Consider the following 22,411-nt stretch of genomic DNA (forward strand, 5'->3'; position numbering starts at 1 on the left):
GGATATATCACGGAAATGCATCAAGGATGGCATTGATTTAATTCAAAGTTTTGTTTTTTAATGACTAATAGGGGGCTTGCCACCCTGATGCTTTAAACTGCTTGACCCTCATGCATAAACCAGCTGGACAAGAAGTTTGATTAAGAAATCCTTTTCTAGATTTCCACTCTTTGTTCTCTTTTACCATGACAAGTATCCGATGTTCTGCTTACAGAACATCATTTTATAAATGTAAAAAAGGGGGGGAGGGGACAGTTTTTCATTATTCTATTAGTGAACTTATTAAAAAAAATAGCCACAAAGAGCAGAAAGCAACAGTGACTAGAGAACAGAATAGAATAGAATTATTGGAAACAACAATGGGGAGATGAGAAAATCACTTCTTTCTGCAAACCTCTTTCTTCTCTTTCTAACAGCCTTTTCTCTCTTTTACCAGGAGCACACAGAGTTCTTGAAGTTAGATTGGGGCCACACGAAATAGGCTGATCACGGGATGTACCTCCCCATCCCACCTAAAACATCTATAGCACTACCCCAAAGCCACAAGCAATGGGTCGGCTCTTGAGTAACTGTGTGGATTTAAACAATATAGCAAAGACTATGTATCTTTTACCCACACATCATCTTTTGATTCTAGGACAAGAACACCTTGCACTGATGTTTTCCATCAATCATTGCATATTTTCTAACATCTGACCTGCTAGCAGCATCTGTGCAAGCTAAGTTGAGAAAAAACAAATGAAATGTGAAGGTGCAGGAAGGGAGATAACATTACTTGAAAGAAATACACATCCATATAAAACAGACCCCCAGCCATTTCGTCGTAGAAATAGTATTGCAATTATGTGAGCTTTGCTAACATCTGCAACTAGAAACTGCCAGGAGGCTCTTAATGCAGAAATACTTTGCTTTAGTCTACTTACCCTTTGCCTCATTTTTCGCCTGGGTTCTCTAAATCCCCTTTAGTTCCTTTTAGCTAACCAAATTCACTGACCAAATATTTATGTCGCAAATGAGGATTTTTTTTAAAAAAAAATCATTAATGATACATCAAATTAGCTCTCAGGCAAAGATCAATACTTACTTTGTTGCCCAAATAAGGACTGGGTGCACTCCAATAATAAATAGGCTGCAGAACAGTTCTTGCAACTGTGTTACTGATGCTCAGTTGCTGAGGTCCATCAAAATTGTCCTGCTGAGGAGTAATTCTAGCAAGGCCCCATTCATCAGTCAAATGCCAGCCATTCATGTCCATAATCTATGGTAACAAAGAAAAATACTAGTTAACACAACCTTCCTTCAGGTTATTTTTCAAATCCTTTTTAAAACTCTGTTAAAACTCCATCCCCTGAACTCTGCTGAAGATGTTACCTAGCTGACAATCAGAGGTGGTATTCAGCCGGTTTGGAGCAGTTCACTTGAACCAGTAGTGAAAATTGTGAGTGCCACCCACCCACCCTGGCTCTATGCCGTCCTGTTTAGGCACATTTTCAAGCCAAAGCCCATGCGCGGAAGGCCAAGTGCATGCATGGACAAGGTGCGTGCAAAGCGAGAGCATGTGCACGCGTGCTCACATTTGCAAACCGGTAGGGAAAGTAAGCAAATGCCACTCCTGCTAATAATGAAATGTTCAGAAACAAAACTCACATGCTCGGAGAATGAACCTTCAACCCTCAAACCCTTTGCTTCTTGCCTTTTGTTTGCTTTCATATTAACAATAATATCCTACTTTTATTTTCCACAATTCAAGGCAATGTACAAAATCCTCCTATCTCCTTGCAACAACCTTTGGTGGGATGGACTGAAAGAGAATGGCCCAATATGGCACAATCAATGTTCATGTTTAGAGAAGACTAGAACTCAATAGAATAGATCAGTGCTGGCCAGTGGTGGGTTGCAGGCGGTATGCCCCAGTACAGGCATACCAGAGCCTGCCCGGAGCACTGGATAATGTTCTGGTACGGTGCTCTGGAGGGCCCACCTGCCCGCCTGAACTCCTTACCAGTCTTTTAAGTCTTCGGCATTTCCGCGCACGATGCATACGGTGCCTGCGTGATAGTCCGCTGAGCAGCTGGAGCATTCCGGAACCTCGCAGAGGTGCTAAGATGCATGCATGCGCTGCACACGTGTGTACACTCACAGCATGAATCCATGTGGACGCCACCGGGTTTGAACAGGATCCGGAACCCACCACTGGTGCTGGCTAACATTTTTGCCATCGCATGCCAAAAGTGGGACCGCAGGAGAGGGGGTCGTGCACGGATGTGCCATCCTCCCATGCATGCATGAACCCCTTCCCCCCATTTTTGGCACGCGATGGCATGGTGGACCCGAAGCCTCCAGAAGCCTTTGGATAAGGTGACCAGATTTTCAGATTGGTAAAGAGGGACAACATTAATTGGGGGGGGGGGGCTTGATTAATTTTTTTTTATGGAGCAACAAAAATTTTCATACAACGCAAAAATAGTATTGTAATATATTTTTTTATTTCAACATAACTACAATTTACAAATACAATACATTTATTTACATTTATATTTATTAAATATATTTACAAAAATTATGTACAGTATTATTTTATTCTTTGGCATATTCAGGGAAGCCTCTGGAGGGTGAAAAAAGGCCGAAAATGAAGGCTGAAATCAGCTGGCCAGCGTGCTGGAGATGACAGAGCAACACTTCACATGTCCTGAGAAATGGCCCCGTCTGCCACCTGTTCACCATCATGGGAATAGATAGTCTCCTGATGTCTAACCCAGCACTTTATCTCTACACAAAACTGGCCCTTAATAGTTTCTCATTTAATATTGAGAGAAGGGTTTAATATAGTTCTCCTTGAGAAAACCATGGCAAAATAATTGACTAATTTCCCATACTTAGGCAAAAAGAGGAACACAAGTTTATGTTGGTAGTATTAAATGAACACATCTTCTGGAATAGACATCAATGAAATAAGGAGAAAAGCTTCTTGAGAAGAATATGATAAGGTCATACTATATATATTTAAAATTCCATGGTTAACATGAACCTGGCAACCTAAAGAAATGTTTAGTAGAATGTTTCATTCTTATGACTTTCAGTGGCTCACTGGGTTTTTCTCTTCATATTTGAGGAAGATGAAAAATTAAAAAGGCGAATAGGAAAAGAGGTATTTTGACTGATTATAATTTTATACACTCCAGACTTGTAATGAGATTAAAGTTGCATTGAATACATTGAAAAGAATGTTCATATTAGATGCACTTCTTTATGAAAAAATTAGCCAAACTCTACGCAACAAGAATAGGACTGCAATTATAGTCAAATGAAAATGGAGGTATGATGACGGTAACATGTATAAATATCTGAGTTAAAATACTTGAGTTAATATGAATTATGCTTGATGACTGTGGAAGAGATGCACGAAAGTCTTTTGTAACCAACTGATACACTTTCTACAGTATGTAAAAAAGGAAGATTTTATGTGTTGTGTTTGTTTTGAAAATTAAAAATAAAAAAAAAACTTAAAAAAGGAATAGGACTGTGATCATGCACGGAATAGGAAAAAGGAAACATTATCCTATTAATACAGAATAAGGATTTGCCTGACAATTATTTTAGCAAGAATCTTTAACAAGAACCTCTATCAAAACCAGACAAGGTTAGGGGTAGGAATGGAAACTGTGTGAGCAAGGAAAGAAAGAATAATAATGAAATCACCCTGTAACTGGAAATGAGAGAAGATAATGATGCACCAAGAACAGGGTATTAAAACCCAACATATGTCATAAAACAAGGCTTTTCTTGAAGGCAACTACTAATGCTTCCTTCAAAGGAAAAGAACATCTGTACATGTCTTCTCCAATCATAAAACCCTGTTTTGGAATTCTGGGAATTTTTTTTAGTCTTAAACTTTTTTGTCCTGTATTTATCTTGCTCGCACCTTGGTTGACATCATTGGGAAGATGAGGGGGCTGGCTGAGCTCCTAGCTCACTTCCCCCAACTTTTATAACTGATTGAGATGGAACTGAAAAGAAAAAAAACCAGGAGACAATGGGTCTATATCTTTACACTGATAGCATTTCTAATTGGAAAGAAGCTGGCTCCTCACAAAAAAAGAAAATAAGCTAGAACTGAAGAAGCTTATTGGATGAGAAGTAAAATGTTTTCAAAGGAAAAAAACCCCAAACATCCAGTTGCCTGTTGAAAAAGCAACTTTGATACATTCATTTTGTTATGAGTATACACTAAACAAAAACATATCTAAACCAAGCATTTTTCCCAAGCTCAACTCAATCAAAGCACTCTTAATTAATGAAATGCTTGAGGATAAGATGTCAAGCCCAAATTGAATCAAATTATTTATCTCCTGAATTTACAAATCGCTTGCAATATCATGGTGAAATATTACTTATAAGCCTATAAGGAATTGAGCCCAGAAGAGTGCTAGTAGTGGGCTTAATTAAGTGGTCAGAGGCAGTATAAGTAATAAGAAGTAATATTTTACATTACTGGTATTTTGAAAAGCTTTTAAGGGGTATTTGCATGATTTCCTTGCTTATGTTATGAATTTAATATGCTTCAAAGGTAATCCTTGACTTATGACCATAACTGAGTCCAACATTTGTTGCTAAATGAGACATTGGTTAAGTGAATTTTGCCTCATTTTGCAAGTTTTCTTGCCACCTTTGTTAAGTGAATCACTGCTGTTGTTAATTTAATAACATGGTTGTTTAGTGCCTCTGGCTTTCCCATTGACTTTGCATGAAGGTCATAAATGGGGATCACATGACCCCAGAACACTGCAACCATCATAAAAATGAGTCGGTTGCCAAGTATCTGAATTTTGATCACAGGACCATGGGGATACTGCAATGATTGGGTGAAAAACAGACATAAGTCACTTTTTTCAGTGCCATTGTAACTTTCAAGAGTCACTTCATCAACTGTTTTAAGTTGAGGACTACCTGTAACGCAGTCTTGTTTTGGTTAGAAGTTGTTACATTGGAAGAACACCAATGCTTTATTTATGAATAAAATAAAATAAGAATGTTTACCAAGTCATGTTCAGAAGTTCAGTTTCAGCCTTAGCAATAATCCTGGGATTCACCTTTCTTGAATAACTAGCTTTACTGGCTCACTTCTTTCTAATTCACTGTTCACAGTTGTTACTGAATTTTCAGATATGCAAAAAGTGTCTCAGCATGTATGGTAACACGGAATAATTTCATTATGATACAAAATGTCATATATTCTGTTAGGTAGATCAGATTTAAAGTCTCTACCTTCCTATAATATCCATACCTCAGTGTTACTAAAGACTGGATGCAGAAAGGTTCACTACTTCCTTGTCTATTCCCATGTATTCAGATAAACTGTAGCTAAATTGATATTTTCCTGATTATATGTTGAAAGGATGCGATCTGCCAATGATGAGGAGCATTTATTTCTTTATTTTCTTCAGGTAAGGATTCAACACTTATCTGGCAGTACACTTTCCAGCAAATATAACAGGTGGAGAAAAAAAATCTACTTATTCCTGGCCTGGGTTGCATAGGAGTAAAAAGGTAAAAGTAAAGATTTCCCTGTTCAGTCATAGTCAACTCTAGGGCACAGTGCTCATCACCGTTTCTTTCCTTCTATAAGACTTCTTAATATTTTCTTTAAAAAAATAATTCATCTCATTTTTATTCCAGTAAAATACGCAGAGGTTATTGGCAAATCTCATAGTTAAATATTGAGCATGTAAATTATGAATCCAATACCAAGATTAAGAGTGGTTATTCCTTTTGTATTTTAGTGTCAGTGAGACAATGGGCAGGTATTAGGATTTGAATGCATACGGTATTTTCCCCAAAATAAGACAGGATCTTATTTTCTTTTGACCCCCGAAATAAGTACTTGGCCTTATTTTTGGGAAGGTCTTATTATTTTTGAGGTGCATGAGGTGGCGAGCGTGGTCACCTCATGGCTGCTGCTGTGTTGCAATATTTTTGGGAAGGGCTTATTTTTTGTGGAGGGCTTATTGTAGTGCATGTGCTCAAAAGCCCGATTGGGCTTATTATCTGGGGAGGTCTTATTTCCGGGGAAACAGGGCACCATACTTTTCGGAGTATAAGACGTACCTTTTTTTACCCTCAAAAAAGAGGCTGAAATTCTGGGTGCGTCTTATACACTGAATATAGCATTTTTTGCCTCCCGAAACCCTGCCCCTTCACCAAAATGGCTGTGCAGAGCCTCTAGGAAGCTTTAAAGAGCTCCTGGGGGCTGGGGAGGGCATAAATGAGAAAAAACTGCCTGGTTTTTGCTCAATTCTGCCCCCCAGCCCCCAGGAGCACTCTATAAACTTCCTAAAGGTTATCCATGCCCCCTTTTAAGGAAAAACGGGCCCGTTTTCACAAAAAACGGGCCATTTTTGGGAGGTTTGCAGAGTGCAAAACCTTTTTTAAAATTTTCCTCTTCAAAACCTTGCTGCATCTTATACTCTGGTGTGTTTTATACTCCAAAAAGTATGGTATTTACAAATGCACCAGCAGATAAACATAAACTCTGTTCACCTTCATCTTCACTAGTATGCATATTCTATTATGCATGCTACCATAAATGTCCAGAAACATCACTCATCTATGGATACGTCAACTTAAAGCAATCTCAAAAACATCCATGTAAACATCCATCTGGGCATGTAAGTGTAATTAGGGAGCATACTGGTGATCTCAGATGTATTGGTAGTATTTTCCTCACACGCCTGAAGGTGGGGAATAAACTGGTCAGCAAGGAAAAGCAGACAAGGGCTTCCCAGTGTGTATAGTTTGTGTCTGAGGCACAACGATAGGCGGCTAGGTTGTGTGTTATACATCTATGAACTATAAAATTAACTACAGATGTTTTTTGCTCCCACGGCATCCTGTGCATCACCACATTAGATCTGGAGGATTAAGGAATTTTCCATATCAGGGTGGAAGTTCAATTGTAGGAGCAGAATACAGATCAATCCGTATATATTTTATCTGTCTGTTTGAAAAATCATATAATTTCCATCTCCTTCACATATTTTTACAGCCAAAAACTAAATTTCCCTGAGGAAATCGTGTTTGCATTTTTCACTTTGGCATGGATAATGGAATACCTCTCCAGTGTGAAAATTTAGAAAATTTGGCTTTCATCTAGAAAAAAATCATGTTGTTTACTCTGAGGAGGGAAAATATGCATGTTAAAGAAAAAGTCCACAGAGTGAGTTTTATGTTAAGATTTTATTTAAAATAAAAGATACGCTTGCTGGATGTATGCATTTCTATGCTTTTCCTTACCATGCTGTAAGTCCAGTGAGAATCTGTACAGTCCTTTGTTATTCCTGAGCAGAAACATGCTTCACAGCCCTGGGGGTTGTCTTGCTGCAAGTTAAAGAAGCCGGCTTTACAGCGATCGCAGTTCTTTCCTTCAACATAGACCTAGGAATTCACAGGAGAATATTAGATTTTCTGTCATGCAGGAGAAGTAAATCTACCTGCCTCTTGTTGCTTTTGCCTTGCTTAATTTGATATGCATATACAGTATCTAATAATATATTTCTGTCAATAGACAACATATAAAAGACGCCAAATTTCACCTCAGAGGACACATAGCGGTCCAGTTACCATTTTCTAACTACTTTCTGATTGGTCTAAGTGCAACAGGAGATCAGTACCACCATATTCAACATTATGACCAACATAGGGATATTTGATTTGGATAGAGCTAAATTTATTGTAAAGCACGAAGTCACAAATCTAGTTCCTTGTAGTGTACATAAACTACAGCAGTATCCCACAACATAGTGTTTTTCCAGGTGTGTTAAGAATGCTCAGCCAAAACCTTTGGCACCAAGCAGTGGAAAGCTGTATACACAGTGGAGGAACCATCCTGCGGCATTGATTTATTTCATTTCCAAAAAATGTGTGGGCTCTGCTTTCATTTGACTTCTGTGAAAAACAATTGCAGGCCATTTCCAATAATACATTCCTTATTCTACAATCTGCAAATGTTTTTAAAAAGGGAAAAAAATATGACCATAACACTCTACTGTCTAGCTTCGCTATGGCAACCTGTTTTTATATATGTTGCTTGAACTGAAATGCAAAGGGTTAGATATATATATATTTCTTTAAAGAGATAGTTAGATGCTAGCACAGTCCCCCCCTCCCCCAGTGCAAAATAAGCACAGGGATTTACCATGGGCTATTACTCCTTCTTCTCGCTCTGGTCTCAATCTGGATCATGGTTTTTATGCCATAATGTCACTCTACCCTCCAATTCAGCCAAGAAAGGATTATTTTAGAAAGATGTTCATCAAAAATACTGTGCACATTATTATAATTGCTGCAGTATGGATGCCAAATATAGTTGACTGCAGGCCAGTGAAGGCTGACCCTTTTACGGAAATCATGATTCTCCAGCTACAGCCAGCATTGTGATTCTCTACTGATACACATCTATCAAAAATAATTCACTTGCCTTCCAGCTAAAGAATTGGATAAATGTACCGAAGCGAACCTAAAAGTAATTTCTGAACTGTACCATTTCTCATAAAAGAAAAGCAACTGAGGAAAGTGGGGAAAAATAATTTTAAATAAAATGAGGAAAGGGGAGTATCAGGGCAGATGGTATATATTATTATAACTTTCTAATCCTTTTGACAGATCCCTTATTAAAAGAGTTATCAATAAACAGTGCCACTTTCTTTTAAATTAAAAGAGACACAGCCAACTTCAAGAAACAAATAAAAAATATTCCTGGGTTGGAAGTAAAGAATGAACATGTTGAGTATTAAGATGTTGATTGGTTGCCGTTTTGGAGGGAGGAATGTTTGTTGTTGATTGGGCAATCGCAGTTGACAGTGGGATATTTAAAGGAGCTGTCAACCATGAATTGCGCTTCACATTTCTCTGGTGTTAAAGTTGTAGTTCTCTGTTGCTTAATAAAGAAGTTTACTTAACTGAGCTATTGCCCTATTTATTGCATCCCGAACCTTTTGTCAAACACAACAGAACACAAGGTTCACCAGTAATTATGAGAAATCATTGTAGAAGCCTCCTTGAGATAGCATATAAATCCAATAAACCAAGAACCAACCAACCAACCAACCAAGTTTCATTTGTGTGAAGTTGACCTGTTCTCATGCTGCTTATTTGTGCTTAATATAAAGAAAAAAGATATGTCTGAGACAGAACAACTCTATTCATTCGACCTCAAAGCTCTTGTCTCATCCTTGCTTACTTGTGTATTTCAATTATTTATTGGGCCACCGACCTACCAGAGAAATTGTGGAAGGTGAATAGAGAAAAAGCACCTAAAATCAGAATATATAACATAAGAAAATAACATTGAGACTCCTAAAAAAAGAAATCTCACTAGAAACAGGGACACATGCATGCATTTCCGACTATGGCATGGTGAGTCATGGTGAGCCACAACCTTGAGCCAGTGGCAGAGTGGTTAGAGCAGTACTGCAGGCTACTTCTGTTTACTGCCAGCTGCCTGCAATTTGGCAGTTCAAATCTCACCAGGCTCAAGGTTGACTCAGCCTTCCATCTTTTTGAGATGGGTAAAATGAGGACCCAAATTGTTGAGGGCAATATGCTGACTCTAAACTGCTTAGTGAAGGCTGTAAAGCACTGAGAAGCAGTACATAAGTCTAAGTGCTATTGCTATTGCTATCAACCTGGGCCAAGTGGCTTGGGAACAGCCAAATCTTCATGGTTTTTCAGAAGACCAGCAGGGTCGGGCCCTACCTCTTTGGGGGAATAGGACTCAAATGAGGGAAATCCTGGATTCCCTTAACAACAAAGCTCTGTACACAAGGTTTGAGAGCTACAAAAAAGCATAATAATTAATTCTCCCAATTGAAATTAGAGCACTGCCTTTCTTTAACCTCAGATAGAGAAAATTCATCATCATCATCATCATCATCATCATCATCAGTAAACCCTGGAATATCTTCTGGGGCAGAGGTGGGTTGCTCCCAGTTCGGCTGAACTGGTAGTAGCAGTGGCGGGAGATTCTGCCCACCGCCCAGGCGCTTCTGTGCACGCGCAGAAACATCACACACAAGAGTGTGAGAGTGAACTGGTAATAAAAAGTTTGGAAACCCACCACATTCTGGGGCATCTTAACTTCCAAAGAGGTGCAATGTTGGAAAGTATGCTTATATTGTATATTTCCTGAAAAAGAATTAACCCACATTTTTTATTTCAAGGGGAAATTATGAGCATATGTACAAAAACACCTGCCTATGTTCTTTATATTGCCCTTATTACAAAGATATATAATGACAGCTAATAACACCCCATGTAGCCAAATTTCCAAGCTACCCAGATTCAACAATGGTTGCTAACTGAACTAATATGTGATTTTATCTTTTGTAATTATTTCCCTATTTGTAAAATACATCATAGTTCTAGCATCCTAGAAAGGCACTGGGTAGAAATGCGTTAAAGGCTTTTTTAGTGGATTAAGTTAACCATGGTCCATACGAGACCATTTGTATTCATATTGTTTTGTGCTCATGATAATGTTGCCCATCTATATCCTGTCTTTTCTCCAAGAGCTCAAAGCAACTTAAAAAATAATTTCTCTTCATTTCATCCTGTCAACAACCCAATGAAAGAGAATGTTTCTATAGAATACATAGGCACAAACCTGGGTCTCCCTGATGTGAATCAAACATTATTTATGTATTCATTTATTATTTAAGAAACTTATATGGCCACAAATCTTATATATAATAAGCTTGGGCAGCTCACAAAAATAGCCATGAAAAACAACAGTAAAATAGGCTTGAGGATCTCAAAGAAAAGGTGAGTTGATGAGATGGCTATCTACCAAAGATTCTGTCTCCTACTCTTTTAAAAAATATTCATATTGGTTTGCTAGGTTGTCATTAAATTATGCTATGTTTTAATATGGTTCACTGTAGGGCTTATGTTTCACTGTGTAGCACTTAGAGACATATTTCTGAGATGGGCAGTTATGTAAATATAACAAATTAATTAATTAGTAAAATATCAGAGAAAAACAATTCCAAGTGCCCTAGATTAACCTCCCCCATACATTGGCATTCATATTTCCTGAGCTTCAGGCTCTCACTAGCCCAATGCTTAGGGGAAGTTCTTCAAGGCCTGAAGGACAGAGATGAAGAGGCTATTTGGAAGAGGTTTTTTTCCGTTCCAGGTTTCTCTATCAGTATTTAGATGATCATCAACAAATGAAATATTGAAAAACAATGATGTTATATAAGCTCTGGAGTGTTATCTGTAAAGCCATTATTTGGAAAAGAAATCTGCTTTAACAAGAATAACTTGCTAAGTAGTTACTTCACATTAAAAGATCAAATCCACATCATAAGAACTCCAAGGGGCAGTGTCATGGCATTTTGATACCGCGGCACCTCCAGAAGTATTTAAAATGAAGAGGATATGTTGCAGATGAAGAGTTTATACTCACTAAACATTGAAAAAAAGAAAATAAATTGAAATCCATACCTTGCATCTGCAAGGTCCTTCACAAGGGTCGTCATTCAAGCTGCCTTTCAGAGAACAATTGCAGGGCACACAGTAAGGAAAATTTTTGTAGCCCAATGCACACCGATCACACCTGTCTCCTCCAAAACCTGGTTTACAGTGACAGGATCCAGGATGCAAACCTGCAGCACAATCAAGCCAGCAACAAGCTCAGTTTTTTTGCAGTGGAATGCAGTGGAAACTGAAAACTAAATGAGTTCTAACTGGGAAAGTTATCTAAGTGTGGAAAATCATGATCAAAATCAGATTCATTTCCATTAATATTTAATGGGTAGGGGGAACCTCCTCAAAAAACAATGTTGATAACCGGCAATAAAAATAATTGAATTAATGCCATTTGGCAGGTTAATAAAAGTTTAGTTAATAAAAGGAGCGCTAGGCTCCAGCAATGATGCTGATAATAAAGAGAAACAGTTACTGATGTAGGAAATGTTAGAAACAATGGTGACATCATTGCCTTTGTCTACCCTGTTGGACAATGCAAGCAGCTTATAAGTATGGTTTCTGCCATATGTAATTTTATAGGCCAGAGGTCGGCAACCTGTGGCTCAGGAGCCACATGTGGCTCTTTCATCCCTCTGCTGCTCCCTGTCACAGGTCAGCGCCACAGTTTTGAGAGGAGCTTCTGGTTTGTGGGGAGGGGAAGTACAGTGTACCAGGAGGAGAGACTATGGCAAGGGGCAGGTTTTCCAGTCAGCTCCACAATTGATAGGGCTTTCGGTTAGCACAGGTAGAAGAAAAAGGATGCAGCACTAGGAGCTTCTATGGTGGGGGAACCGGATTTCTAGTCGGCTCCAGAATTGAAAGGGGGAGCTTCCAGTTAGGACCTTTGTGCCTCTTTGAGTGTTTAAGATTGCCAGCTCCCGTTATAGGCATTGTGCCTGCAACATGCATTGTGAGGCAATGTTCTCTGGTTGCCATACTGCTTGTTCACATTTTGTGTCAGATCAAATGTAGTGTGCTCTACCTGGATCTTTTCCTTTCAAAAAAACAAAAGCAGTTAAAGGTACCTTCCTACATCTTGGAAGAACTGAGTCAATGCCACCATGTTATAACTTTAAACATGTACGTGAACATGCCTGAATTTTGATTTATTTTTCCTTTAGTGCAGTGTATTCATGTCAGTTGCTTGTTAACAGCAATATAAACCTTTATCAGTACAAAAATAGTGTTTACTTTATTGGCAGGGTGGAGGGCAGTGGGAAATCGAGGCAGTGAAAGACATACAGTAAATGATTCAGGCAGTGCAAGATCAAAGTTTTTCCAGGGAAAAATACCTATGTCATCTAAATTCCTGTGTTTATCTATAAAACTAGGTCCTCGCCAGTCTATGGATTCTGATTTTATATAAAAAAAACCTTCTGCAAAGATGATAATGGAATCCTTTCTTTATTGCAGTGATAATGGGACTGATACAGAACATATCATGATCCTAGAGTACTTTGCTGCCATTATAACTACATCCCACAATCCTTTGCATTAATGCACAGAAAGGCATGAGGTATAAGCTTTAAGTTGACAAAAAGCCACTCAGTATCATCCCATCCCATTATCCTCAAAGAACAAAGTGTTCTTATTCCCCTTGGGGTAATAATTCAGAGATATATTTTTTATATATTTTACTTCAAATACACACTTTTCCTTACTGAAAACTGTGAGCACTAACACAGTCAATTTCAATACCCCTAATATGCAATCATATTGACCTGCAAATATGTCAGGAACATCTATTAACAAAATGAATGCATTTTCTAACCCTTCCTTCAAATAAGGACTAACTTTTTCCAGGTTACCTAGATTCAGTAGAATTGGGGTCTTGGTGTTGTTTTACGTTTAGGGGGTATATGTTATGAGCAACTAACATTTATCCTTACTTCATTTAAGCAGTTTGTAAGATTGATTCATTATTAGATGGTATAGTGTTGTTTCTTCTAGTTTATTTGGTGGATAGTAGAATATTTAACTTTCCCTTACTTTAATAAAGAAAGGGTTTTTGCAAATAGGTAAATGGGTTTTTATTAGTTACTAAACTTCATGTTTTATTCTCCCTTAAAAATCCCCCCCCCGCCCCGGCAGAAGGACATTGACTTTATGTGTTGAAGAAAAACTTTTATGCAATATACAGTATTTATCAGATTCTTGCTTCTGTTGGACTTTTAACTTGTAAATCTTTGGTGTATCTTTTAAAAAATGTTTTAATATATACACCATTGTGATAATATCAAAAAGATAATAGAATTAATACTATTCCATTCAATCTGCCTTATAGGGAAAAAATTGTTGTGAAGTTTGTAGCATTCTCATCTAATCTCATTTTATCTCATCTCATCTAATCTAATCTAATCTTAGCAACAACCAATGCTAAAAAATTATTATAACATGTTGTACAAACTTTATTTGGCTATCAGAAACTGCCCTTAGATATTACTAAGACTACATTGCAATTTTACGTAGTTCATAATGTATCATTTCACAAATGGTCTTATTTTGGTTTTCAAGTGCAAATAAAAATGGAGAAAATATATTGGGGATTTGAATTAGGTCTAATTACCATCTCAAGAGAAAAAAACCTTGCTCTTAGCAAAATGATTAAAAAAATATTTTAGAATGATGTAAATGTATAGTTCAGATGTACAGCTATTTTTAAAAGACCATTGTGGACTGCACACCAGGGAAAATATATTTTTTTATGTTTTCATAGAGGTTCACAACAATGACTTTCCAAAAAAAGAGAGAAAAAGATACAGAAAAGAAGAAAAATTAAAAGTCCATTGGGAGGAAAAATTCCTGCCTTCATTTGCAAATGTCACAACATAGCAATACCGAAAGAAAACATGAGAGACAACAGTTTGGGTCTCTGAGGGGAAGCTCTGCAGGAACAGAGGCAACCAGATTTCAAAAGGCCTCTTGCAAGATGGTGTTTATCAGAGAAGTAGCTTACTGAAAAGAAGCTACTACTTAACATTAGTTTGGAAGATGTGGGACATAAAGTTTTGTATCAGTCAAGCATCTCACCTCCTGTAGCTCGCTTTTCATCCTTGACACAAGTGCCATCTAAAGAGCCCACAGAATAACACTGACATGCCTGGCATGGTTGGTGATCCTTTGGATGAACCTATGGAAGCAAAATCAAAGCAATGAAGCTGAGGTGGGTTGCTACCACTTCACACTGGTTCGGGCAAACCGGTAGTGGAAATTGGGTCTGAGTCACTGAACCAGTAGGGACAGCAGGATGGCCCAGCCCCCAAACTGGTTCCCCGGTTGCCCATGCTGTTGCCGTCATGTTTTTAAGGCATTTTATAATGTTCTGTGCATGTGCAGAACAATTTACAGGCAACTGTGCATGTGCAAGCAACGCATGGCACGCGCATGAGTGCAGCAAACCAACATAATGCCAGCAACAACCCACCCCTGCAATTAAGTGATTTACTAGTCCTCCTGATCATGTTACTTAACCTAATTTGGAAGCTCAAGCACTATCCTTCCCTTCATTGCAAAGCTGGAAAGATTTCATGATTACTTTCCTATTAATGGTTGCAATAATGTAATATAGATTTACTGACCAAAAATTAGGTTTAAACATCTTCATCCATGCAAACAAAAATAATGGCAGAGGGTCCTTGTTCTTTCATTACATTTCTTCATATCAACACAAGTTCCTTTTATTCCCTGTGCAACTTTTCCTTTAGGTTTTCCCACATTGAAAAGGAACTAGTAGGCTAGAGAGACTAGAACAGAGGTGGGTTGCTCCTGGTTCAGCCCGGATTGGCCAAACTGGTTGTGGCAGGGGCGGGAGGTTCTACCCACCCATCTGGATGCTTCTTTGCATGTGTGAGCAAACCGATAGTGCCAGAATTTGAAATCCACCTCTGGACTAGAATAAATGCAGTTCAGAGTGCTGCGTTGTTATTTTTTTCATTTAATATGGTAGCATCTAAAATGATGACTTGGAATTCAGAAACCAGAATTATGGATCCTTTACCCCTTTCGGCCTGAAGAATCCGTCAATGCATGTTTCACAATTGAAGCCTGCAGTGTTCTGGGTACAGTTAATGCATACTCCGCCTCCAAGATATTCTCCATGGATATTCAAACTCTGCTTTCTGTCTGCCACCGTCTGATCATAGTAACATTCTTCTGCCTTCCCATGGCAGTTGCAAGCTAAAAAGCAGAAGTATATTAACAAGCATCACATCCGTCTGCACTCATGTAGAAACATTTTTTTAAGGAATTAACAATATTCTTTAATTGTTTTGATCCTGGTCCACCAGAGAGTTTCAGCTATTTGAATTAATAAGCAGCCAGGCACTTATTATGCTGAGGAATTCATCATAGTATTACCTTTCCAAATTATGTTAAAAGAAGGATCTTTGGTGCCTTTTCCAGAACTTGTCCTCTGACAATGCCAAAGTGACAATGCCAATTTTAAAAATGTATGTAGACTTCCAATATTTTGTAAGTTAAATAAGTTGTTGAAAAAAATGTACTAAATGGAAGACTATTATATATTAATGGGAATAATTCTGGTACTCCAGAATGACTAAATATGGTTAAACCCTTTTAAATTCTGCACTAAAATGATGATGGAATCTCATTTGTTCTGACCAGTTATAAATTATTATGAACTACCCTGTTTCATCAAAAATAAGACCTCCCCAGATAATAAGCCCAATTGGGCTTTTGAGCGCATGTACTAAAATAAGCCCTCCCCTCAAAATAAGCCTTCCCTGAAAATATTGCAGCATAGCAGCAACCATGAGGTGACCATGCTCATTGCCTCCTGCACCTCAAAAATAACAAGACTTCCCTGAAAATAAAGCCAAGGGCTTATTTCAGAGGGTCAAAAGAAAATAAGACCCTGTCCTATTTTAAGGGAAACACGGTACAATTGTTTTTAAGCTTATACCATGAGAAAGTTTTTAAGATGCTAAGACTACTTTGTTTTTTATTACAACATGCTAATATTAAAAGTTGTCATTCACTATTAGTTCTTAGTTACTTATTAGGAACTTGCATTGCCTTTTATGAACAAAAAAAGTAAACAGACCTAAAGGAATGCAATCCAATAATATTAATCACTAATTGGTCCCACTATTTTGAATGCAAAACTATATTTAATTATCCCATTGAAACAAATGTATTGCACGTTACAGTTACATTAATCTTCAATAAATATACATTGCCACAGTAACTACAAACATGATATCATGTTCATCATCAAATATGTGTAATTAACCTGATCTTATTATCTGATACAATTATAATTTAAACTATTTCTAATTTCAGTTTGTTTCTTCCACAAAGAACCACAGATAAAATTACATATAATTTTTTCCAGTTTCTCATCCAAATGGTGTGAAGAACTAGATGTGACTATATCACAATGTGTGTATATATATATATATATATATATATATATATATATATATATATATATATATATATATATATATATATATATATATATATATATATATATATATATATATATATATATATATATATATATATACACACACACACACACATATACATATATACACACACACATACATACACACATACATACATATATATAGGTAAGCTTTTTTGTTTTGATTCATGTTATAAATCACATCCATTGAATTATTTCACTTACCTTCACATTCATGTTTTACAAGGAAAGTCCCAGCTTGCCACGGTCTCTGATTAAATCCAGGGCAACACCGATTACAGCTTTCTCCACAAGTATTATGTTCACATGCACAAAAAGATCTCTGTTGGGATGGGATGGGATGGGGGTGAGGTGAGGTGGAGTGGGGTGGGGGTAGATGGGTAGGATAGGATGTATTAAACCAATTATAAACCTTGGCAATCAGAAAACACAAAACAGTGTCTTGATAACATACTGGATGAAGCCATGATATGCAAGCAGTCTATCATCGTTATTATCGTTTAACAACCCCATAATCCTTGCCGGGTGGAGTATGGGCAACTGAATGGAGTTATACTGGCTGGATGCCCTTCCTGACGCCAATACAGATATTTTGTTCAGGAGATTTTGTTCTCATTGTGCCCAGAGAGAGAAATATCTGCCTCTATCTACCTAGGATCAAATTCATAGCCTCTGATTGTGAGGCAAGATTTCCGCACAACTCCTATATCCACCACACCACTCCTATATCCAAGCAGACTATGATTCTATCAAAATAGCTAATGGATCAGCAGATTACATAGTTGTGTCTTAACCCTTCCCCTCTCTTATATCCAATTTCTTCCATGAAAGAAGTTGTTTTTTCAGCAGTGGAATGGCAAATCTTGATACAACCCATGTAAAATAATTGTGATATACTGTACCCGCAAATAAATAAGCTGAGGTTTTAGACAAACACAAACAAATCTAGAGAAGAATTAGATGCCAATATGCTTTTTAATGGTTTATTATTGGCAGCCTCACTTTTTGTTTCTAAATAGTTCATCATTAGCAGAGTAATCCAACAGGAATTGACTCATATTTCCATGATGAGAATATTAATCAAGGAATCCTGCAAATCTCAGGTCACTTAGATCTACTAAGGAATGCTTTCACATTTTACTCTTTCTTTCCATATGGTATACTAGATAAATTAAACTCTCTTTATGCAATGACCTTCCCAGTTTTTCTATTCAAAGAAGGTTTTAATAAGTATAGGACTGCTTATAGTGAATAAACTGTCAGTGAAACTGAAGGTCACTTGTGTCCTTATTTCAAAGAAAGTTTCTTGGAAAAAAACATTCTCTTTTTTTGGAACATAAATCTGTTGCATCGTGCCTGCTAAAACAGGAATATACCATAAAGAGAAAAATAATTTTAATAAGTGATATGTGAGGCTTTCAATACATATGATCTCAGGTAAAGTGATGATTGATGAATATTTTTGAAGAAAGTGTTTAATACTGTGCTAGTTAATACAATTTTGATCATACAGTGCTCTTTTATAGCTAGGAAATATCTCTGGTCTCATACGCATGTACATAGAGACAATAATTTTAAGAAATTAATTTAGAAAATGCAAATGCAAATAAAATGATTTTTTTCAGTCAATCAAGCCAGGTAATTAAGAAAGCATATGATTTCCCACCACCATCAATAATTCTCTCTGCTGATGGGAATCAGCTATCAATTAGATTGAAAATAGCATGAGTTTTTATAATTTTCCCCACCCCTTCTCCAGATTTCAGGGGGTGGAAGAAACACCTAGAATAGTTCTATGTGAAAGAGAATTACTACAAGTCATATCTGTCAAGTCATATTTGTAGACAGAATTAATAGAATTCATGGTAAGGTTTCCATCCTTTACACTTTTATTATATACTTTGCACACTTACTATTAAGCTTATTTTCAAATTAAGATGCTGAAAAGTGAGTGTTTTTCAAAATTTGATATGCCTGAAAAGAAACAGTTATCTCAGTCATGACTTTGAAAACCTTGTTGTTGAGAAGTTGTATAATCAAGACCAAAGGAGATTGTACATGTGTGCATTGTATAGCCCTTTTCATATTAGAATAGTGTTGAAAAATACTTACATTTGTGGCTGGATTGAATGGGCATGCTTTTGCATGGCCATAACAGATGCACATTCCTCCCGCTGAGATGTCTTTCACAGAATAATAATACTGAAAAGAAAATTAAAAAGAAAGATCTATGTTATTATTATGGTGCAAACTAAAAACAAGAAAGTATCATTTTGGTACCTAATCACGAGCTTTAAAATGATGGGAGCAAATATGTGCTTTATTTTCACAAAAGTCAAGAAATATATTTACACTGCATGGTATTTTATTACTATAAAAATAATTCAATAATAAGGTTCTAGGTGTTTGGGTAAAGAAACTATAATCCTTCTGCATTCCTATAATGGTTTTCCTAAATCCCAAACAAGAGCTGGCATTAATTATGTTGAAATACTGTAGGCAGAAGAGAAATTTACCCCAAACCTTTTTTCTTTATAGTGTTTTATGTTGAAAATGGACTCAGTGAGTCAGGGCAGTGAGTCAGGGCATTGGAGATAATTCAGTGAGTTTCAGGGGGGAAAAGGGGGGGGGGGTGGCAAATATCTCCTCTTTCCTGAAAATCCTATCTCTGTAGATCCTACAATGTGAAGGGATCTTCTTTATATAAAATGGATATTCATAATCAGCTCCAATCAGCTCTAAAGTGGCAAATTAATTAATAATGTATGTTTAAAAGTGAAACTTTACAACTGTGCCTTATGTTGTTTCATTAAATTTCACTAATCCACCAGTTAATATAAAACTTCCTGTGACTATTAAAATATTTAGTTGCATTTCTTGCATCATTTTCTTGCACAAGATTTACTCTTTATTATCTTTTACAGTAAAAATGGTCATCGGGGATCAATAATGCATATATTTAGATGACCTGAGAATAGAGCATTCATGACATCCAGTTCATTCATAGAGCCATATTTCTAAGAGGGGTCATTTGAAGCATTATTACGGCTTTCTAAATCATATGGCTAAATTCCTCTGCCTTTTCATAAAGGCATTCAGGACAGCACTTCAAGTGTTTGCTATCATTAAGGTATGCCAATTTTAGCAAAAGAAGAAGTGAAAAGAAGTTATTTTTCCCAATCTTTAAGATTGGGCAAAAAGAACAGAAGAAAAAATGTCTCATACACTGTGTGCACAATTATTAGGCAAACTGTTTTTTGGAAGATTAATTTTATTACTGAACAACTACAGTGCTCTCAGTCAATCCACCTCAAACCTGAATATTTAAGAAAGTAAAGTTAGGCTATGGCTTTCTTAGGAGAATATCTATGTGTGCACAATTATTGGGAAACTATTAGTGTGCAAGATATATTATGCAACTAAATGAAAAATTAAAAAAAAATCCCATCTCACTCATTTATTTTCATCTGTTAAAGTGAAAATAATAAAGAAGTCAAAATTTACAAATAAACATTTTTGACAGCTAAAAAAAAATCAGTGACCAATATAGCTACCCTTCTTTTCAATAACAATATTATAAGCCTTCCATTCATGGAATCTGTCAGATTATTGATCTGTTGATGATCAACTTTTTGTGCAACAGCAACCACAGTCTCTCAGAACCATTCAGAGAATTGTACTGTTTTCCTTCACTATAAATCTCCCATTTAAGAAGAGGCCACAAGTACTCAATAGGGTTTAGGTCAGGAGATGCAGGGGGCCATATCATTATTCTTTCATCTTTAAGGCCTTTACTGGCTAGCCACACTATGGAGTACTTTGATGCATGTGATGGAGCATTTTCCTGCATAAATATCATGGTCTTCTTGAAGATGCAGACTTTTTCCTGCACCACTGCTTGAAGAAAGTGTCTTCTAAACACTGGCAGTAGGTCTGGGAGTTGATTTTGAGTCCATCTTCAACCCCAAAAAGTGCAACTATCTCCTCTTTCATAATACCAACCCATATCAGTACCCCACCTCCACCTTGCTGGTGTCCGAGTTGAAGTGAAGCTCTATGGCCATTACTGATCCAGCTATGGGTCCATCTGGGTCCATCTGGGTCCCTCAAGAGTCACTCTCTTCTCATCAGACCATAAAACCTTTGAAAAACCTGTCTTCAGATATTTCTTGATCCAGTCTTGCCATTTCAACTTATGTGTCTGGTTCAATGATGGTCGGATTTCAGCCTTCCTTACCTTGGCCATGTCTCTGAGCACTGAACATCTTGTACTTCTGAGCACTCCAGGTTGGTTGCAGTTCTGAAATATGATAGCACTGGAAGATAATGAGTTCCTGGTAACTTCATGTTTGATTCTTCTCAAATCTTTGGCAGTTAAGGTGTGCCTTTTTTTCTCAACATGTTTCTTGCAACCCTATTGACTATTTTGAACAAAACATTTGATGGTTCTGTGATCACATCCCAATATCTTAGCAATTTCAAGAGTCCTGCATCCCTCTGAAAGATCTTTTACAAATTTTGACTTTTCAGAGTCAGTTAAATCTCTTTTTTAGCCCATTTTGCCTGAGGAAAAGAAGCAGCCTAATAATTATACACACCTTGATGTTGATCTCCTTAGGCCACACCCTCTCTCATTACACAAATACACATCACCTGATCTGCTTATATCCACTAAGCACTTAAGTTTATAAAACTTGGAGGTGGAAAATAAGCATACAAAGGATGATATGGTCAAAATACTCAATTGCCTAATAATTGTGCATATGGTGTAGGTAACCAGACCTTAGTCCTATAGAGCTTTAGAGGTCACAACTAACATCTTAAATTGCATCCAGAGGCTCAGGAGTAACCAATACAGCAGACAAAGCAACAGTGTTACATGGGCAAAGCAAGAAGCTTCTATAACTGCTCATGAAGAAGTGCATTGGACCAGTTGTACCTTCTGATCTCCAACAGCAGATAATTTTCTGCAAAAGGTATATCAACAACAAAATTCTATTGTAGAAAATATATCACCAACCATATTCTCAAGCTACCTAAAAGCAGGTTAACTATAGAGGAAAACAGCAAGCGTCCTCTTTTCCTCCAACATTGCTTCTTCAGACATTGGGTGCAGAGATTTATAATGGTATCTTTGCCATTAGCAGTGGTTTACAAAGAGTGGTGCTATATAGTTTGGAATAGAATGGAATTGATTATCACAATGAATTGTTCATTCACTGCCCCTATTCATGGCCTTTTGATACAAATAAGAAGGGAAACTTGGGAAAAAACCTCCAAAAATATATTTCAGCCTTAAAAATTTATATACACTCATCCTGCTATTTTTCTTTAAATGAGAATATGAAAGGGAAATTGCTATTTCAGAAAGAATAAAAACTGATGTTCCATAATTCTGAAATAACCAAATCCTTTTGAATTCTAGGTGAAAAAAAGTAC

The 22,411-nt window shown here is 37.0% G+C and overlaps 1 protein-coding gene across 9 annotated transcripts in view; it reads right to left on the reverse strand.

Annotated features, from left to right (window-relative positions):
• Positions 1-22,411, reverse strand: part of LAMA2 (laminin subunit alpha 2) — a 474,492-nt gene that overhangs the window by 272,542 nt on the left and 179,539 nt on the right. For all 9 annotated transcript variants that reach the window (XM_087718512.1, XM_087718505.1, XM_087718507.1 and 6 more), the window contains exons 6-12: positions 19,085-19,174; positions 17,177-17,294; positions 15,521-15,699; positions 14,554-14,653; positions 11,500-11,660; positions 7,291-7,431; positions 1,085-1,258 (exon numbers count right to left, since the gene is read on the reverse strand). In XM_087718512.1, coding sequence (XP_087574638.1) covers positions 1,085-1,258; positions 7,291-7,431; positions 11,500-11,660; positions 14,554-14,653; positions 15,521-15,699; positions 17,177-17,294; positions 19,085-19,174 — 963 coding nt within the window. The remainder of the gene's footprint in view (positions 1-1,084; positions 1,259-7,290; positions 7,432-11,499; positions 11,661-14,553; positions 14,654-15,520; positions 15,700-17,176; positions 17,295-19,084; positions 19,175-22,411) is intronic.

The sequence above is a fragment of the Thamnophis sirtalis genome, unplaced genomic scaffold, assembly GCF_051295495.1.
Source record: "Thamnophis sirtalis isolate CommonGarterSnake01/CBP01778 unplaced genomic scaffold, rThaSir2_p1.2 scaffold_6, whole genome shotgun sequence".
NCBI lineage: Eukaryota > Metazoa > Chordata > Lepidosauria > Squamata > Natricidae > Thamnophis > Thamnophis sirtalis.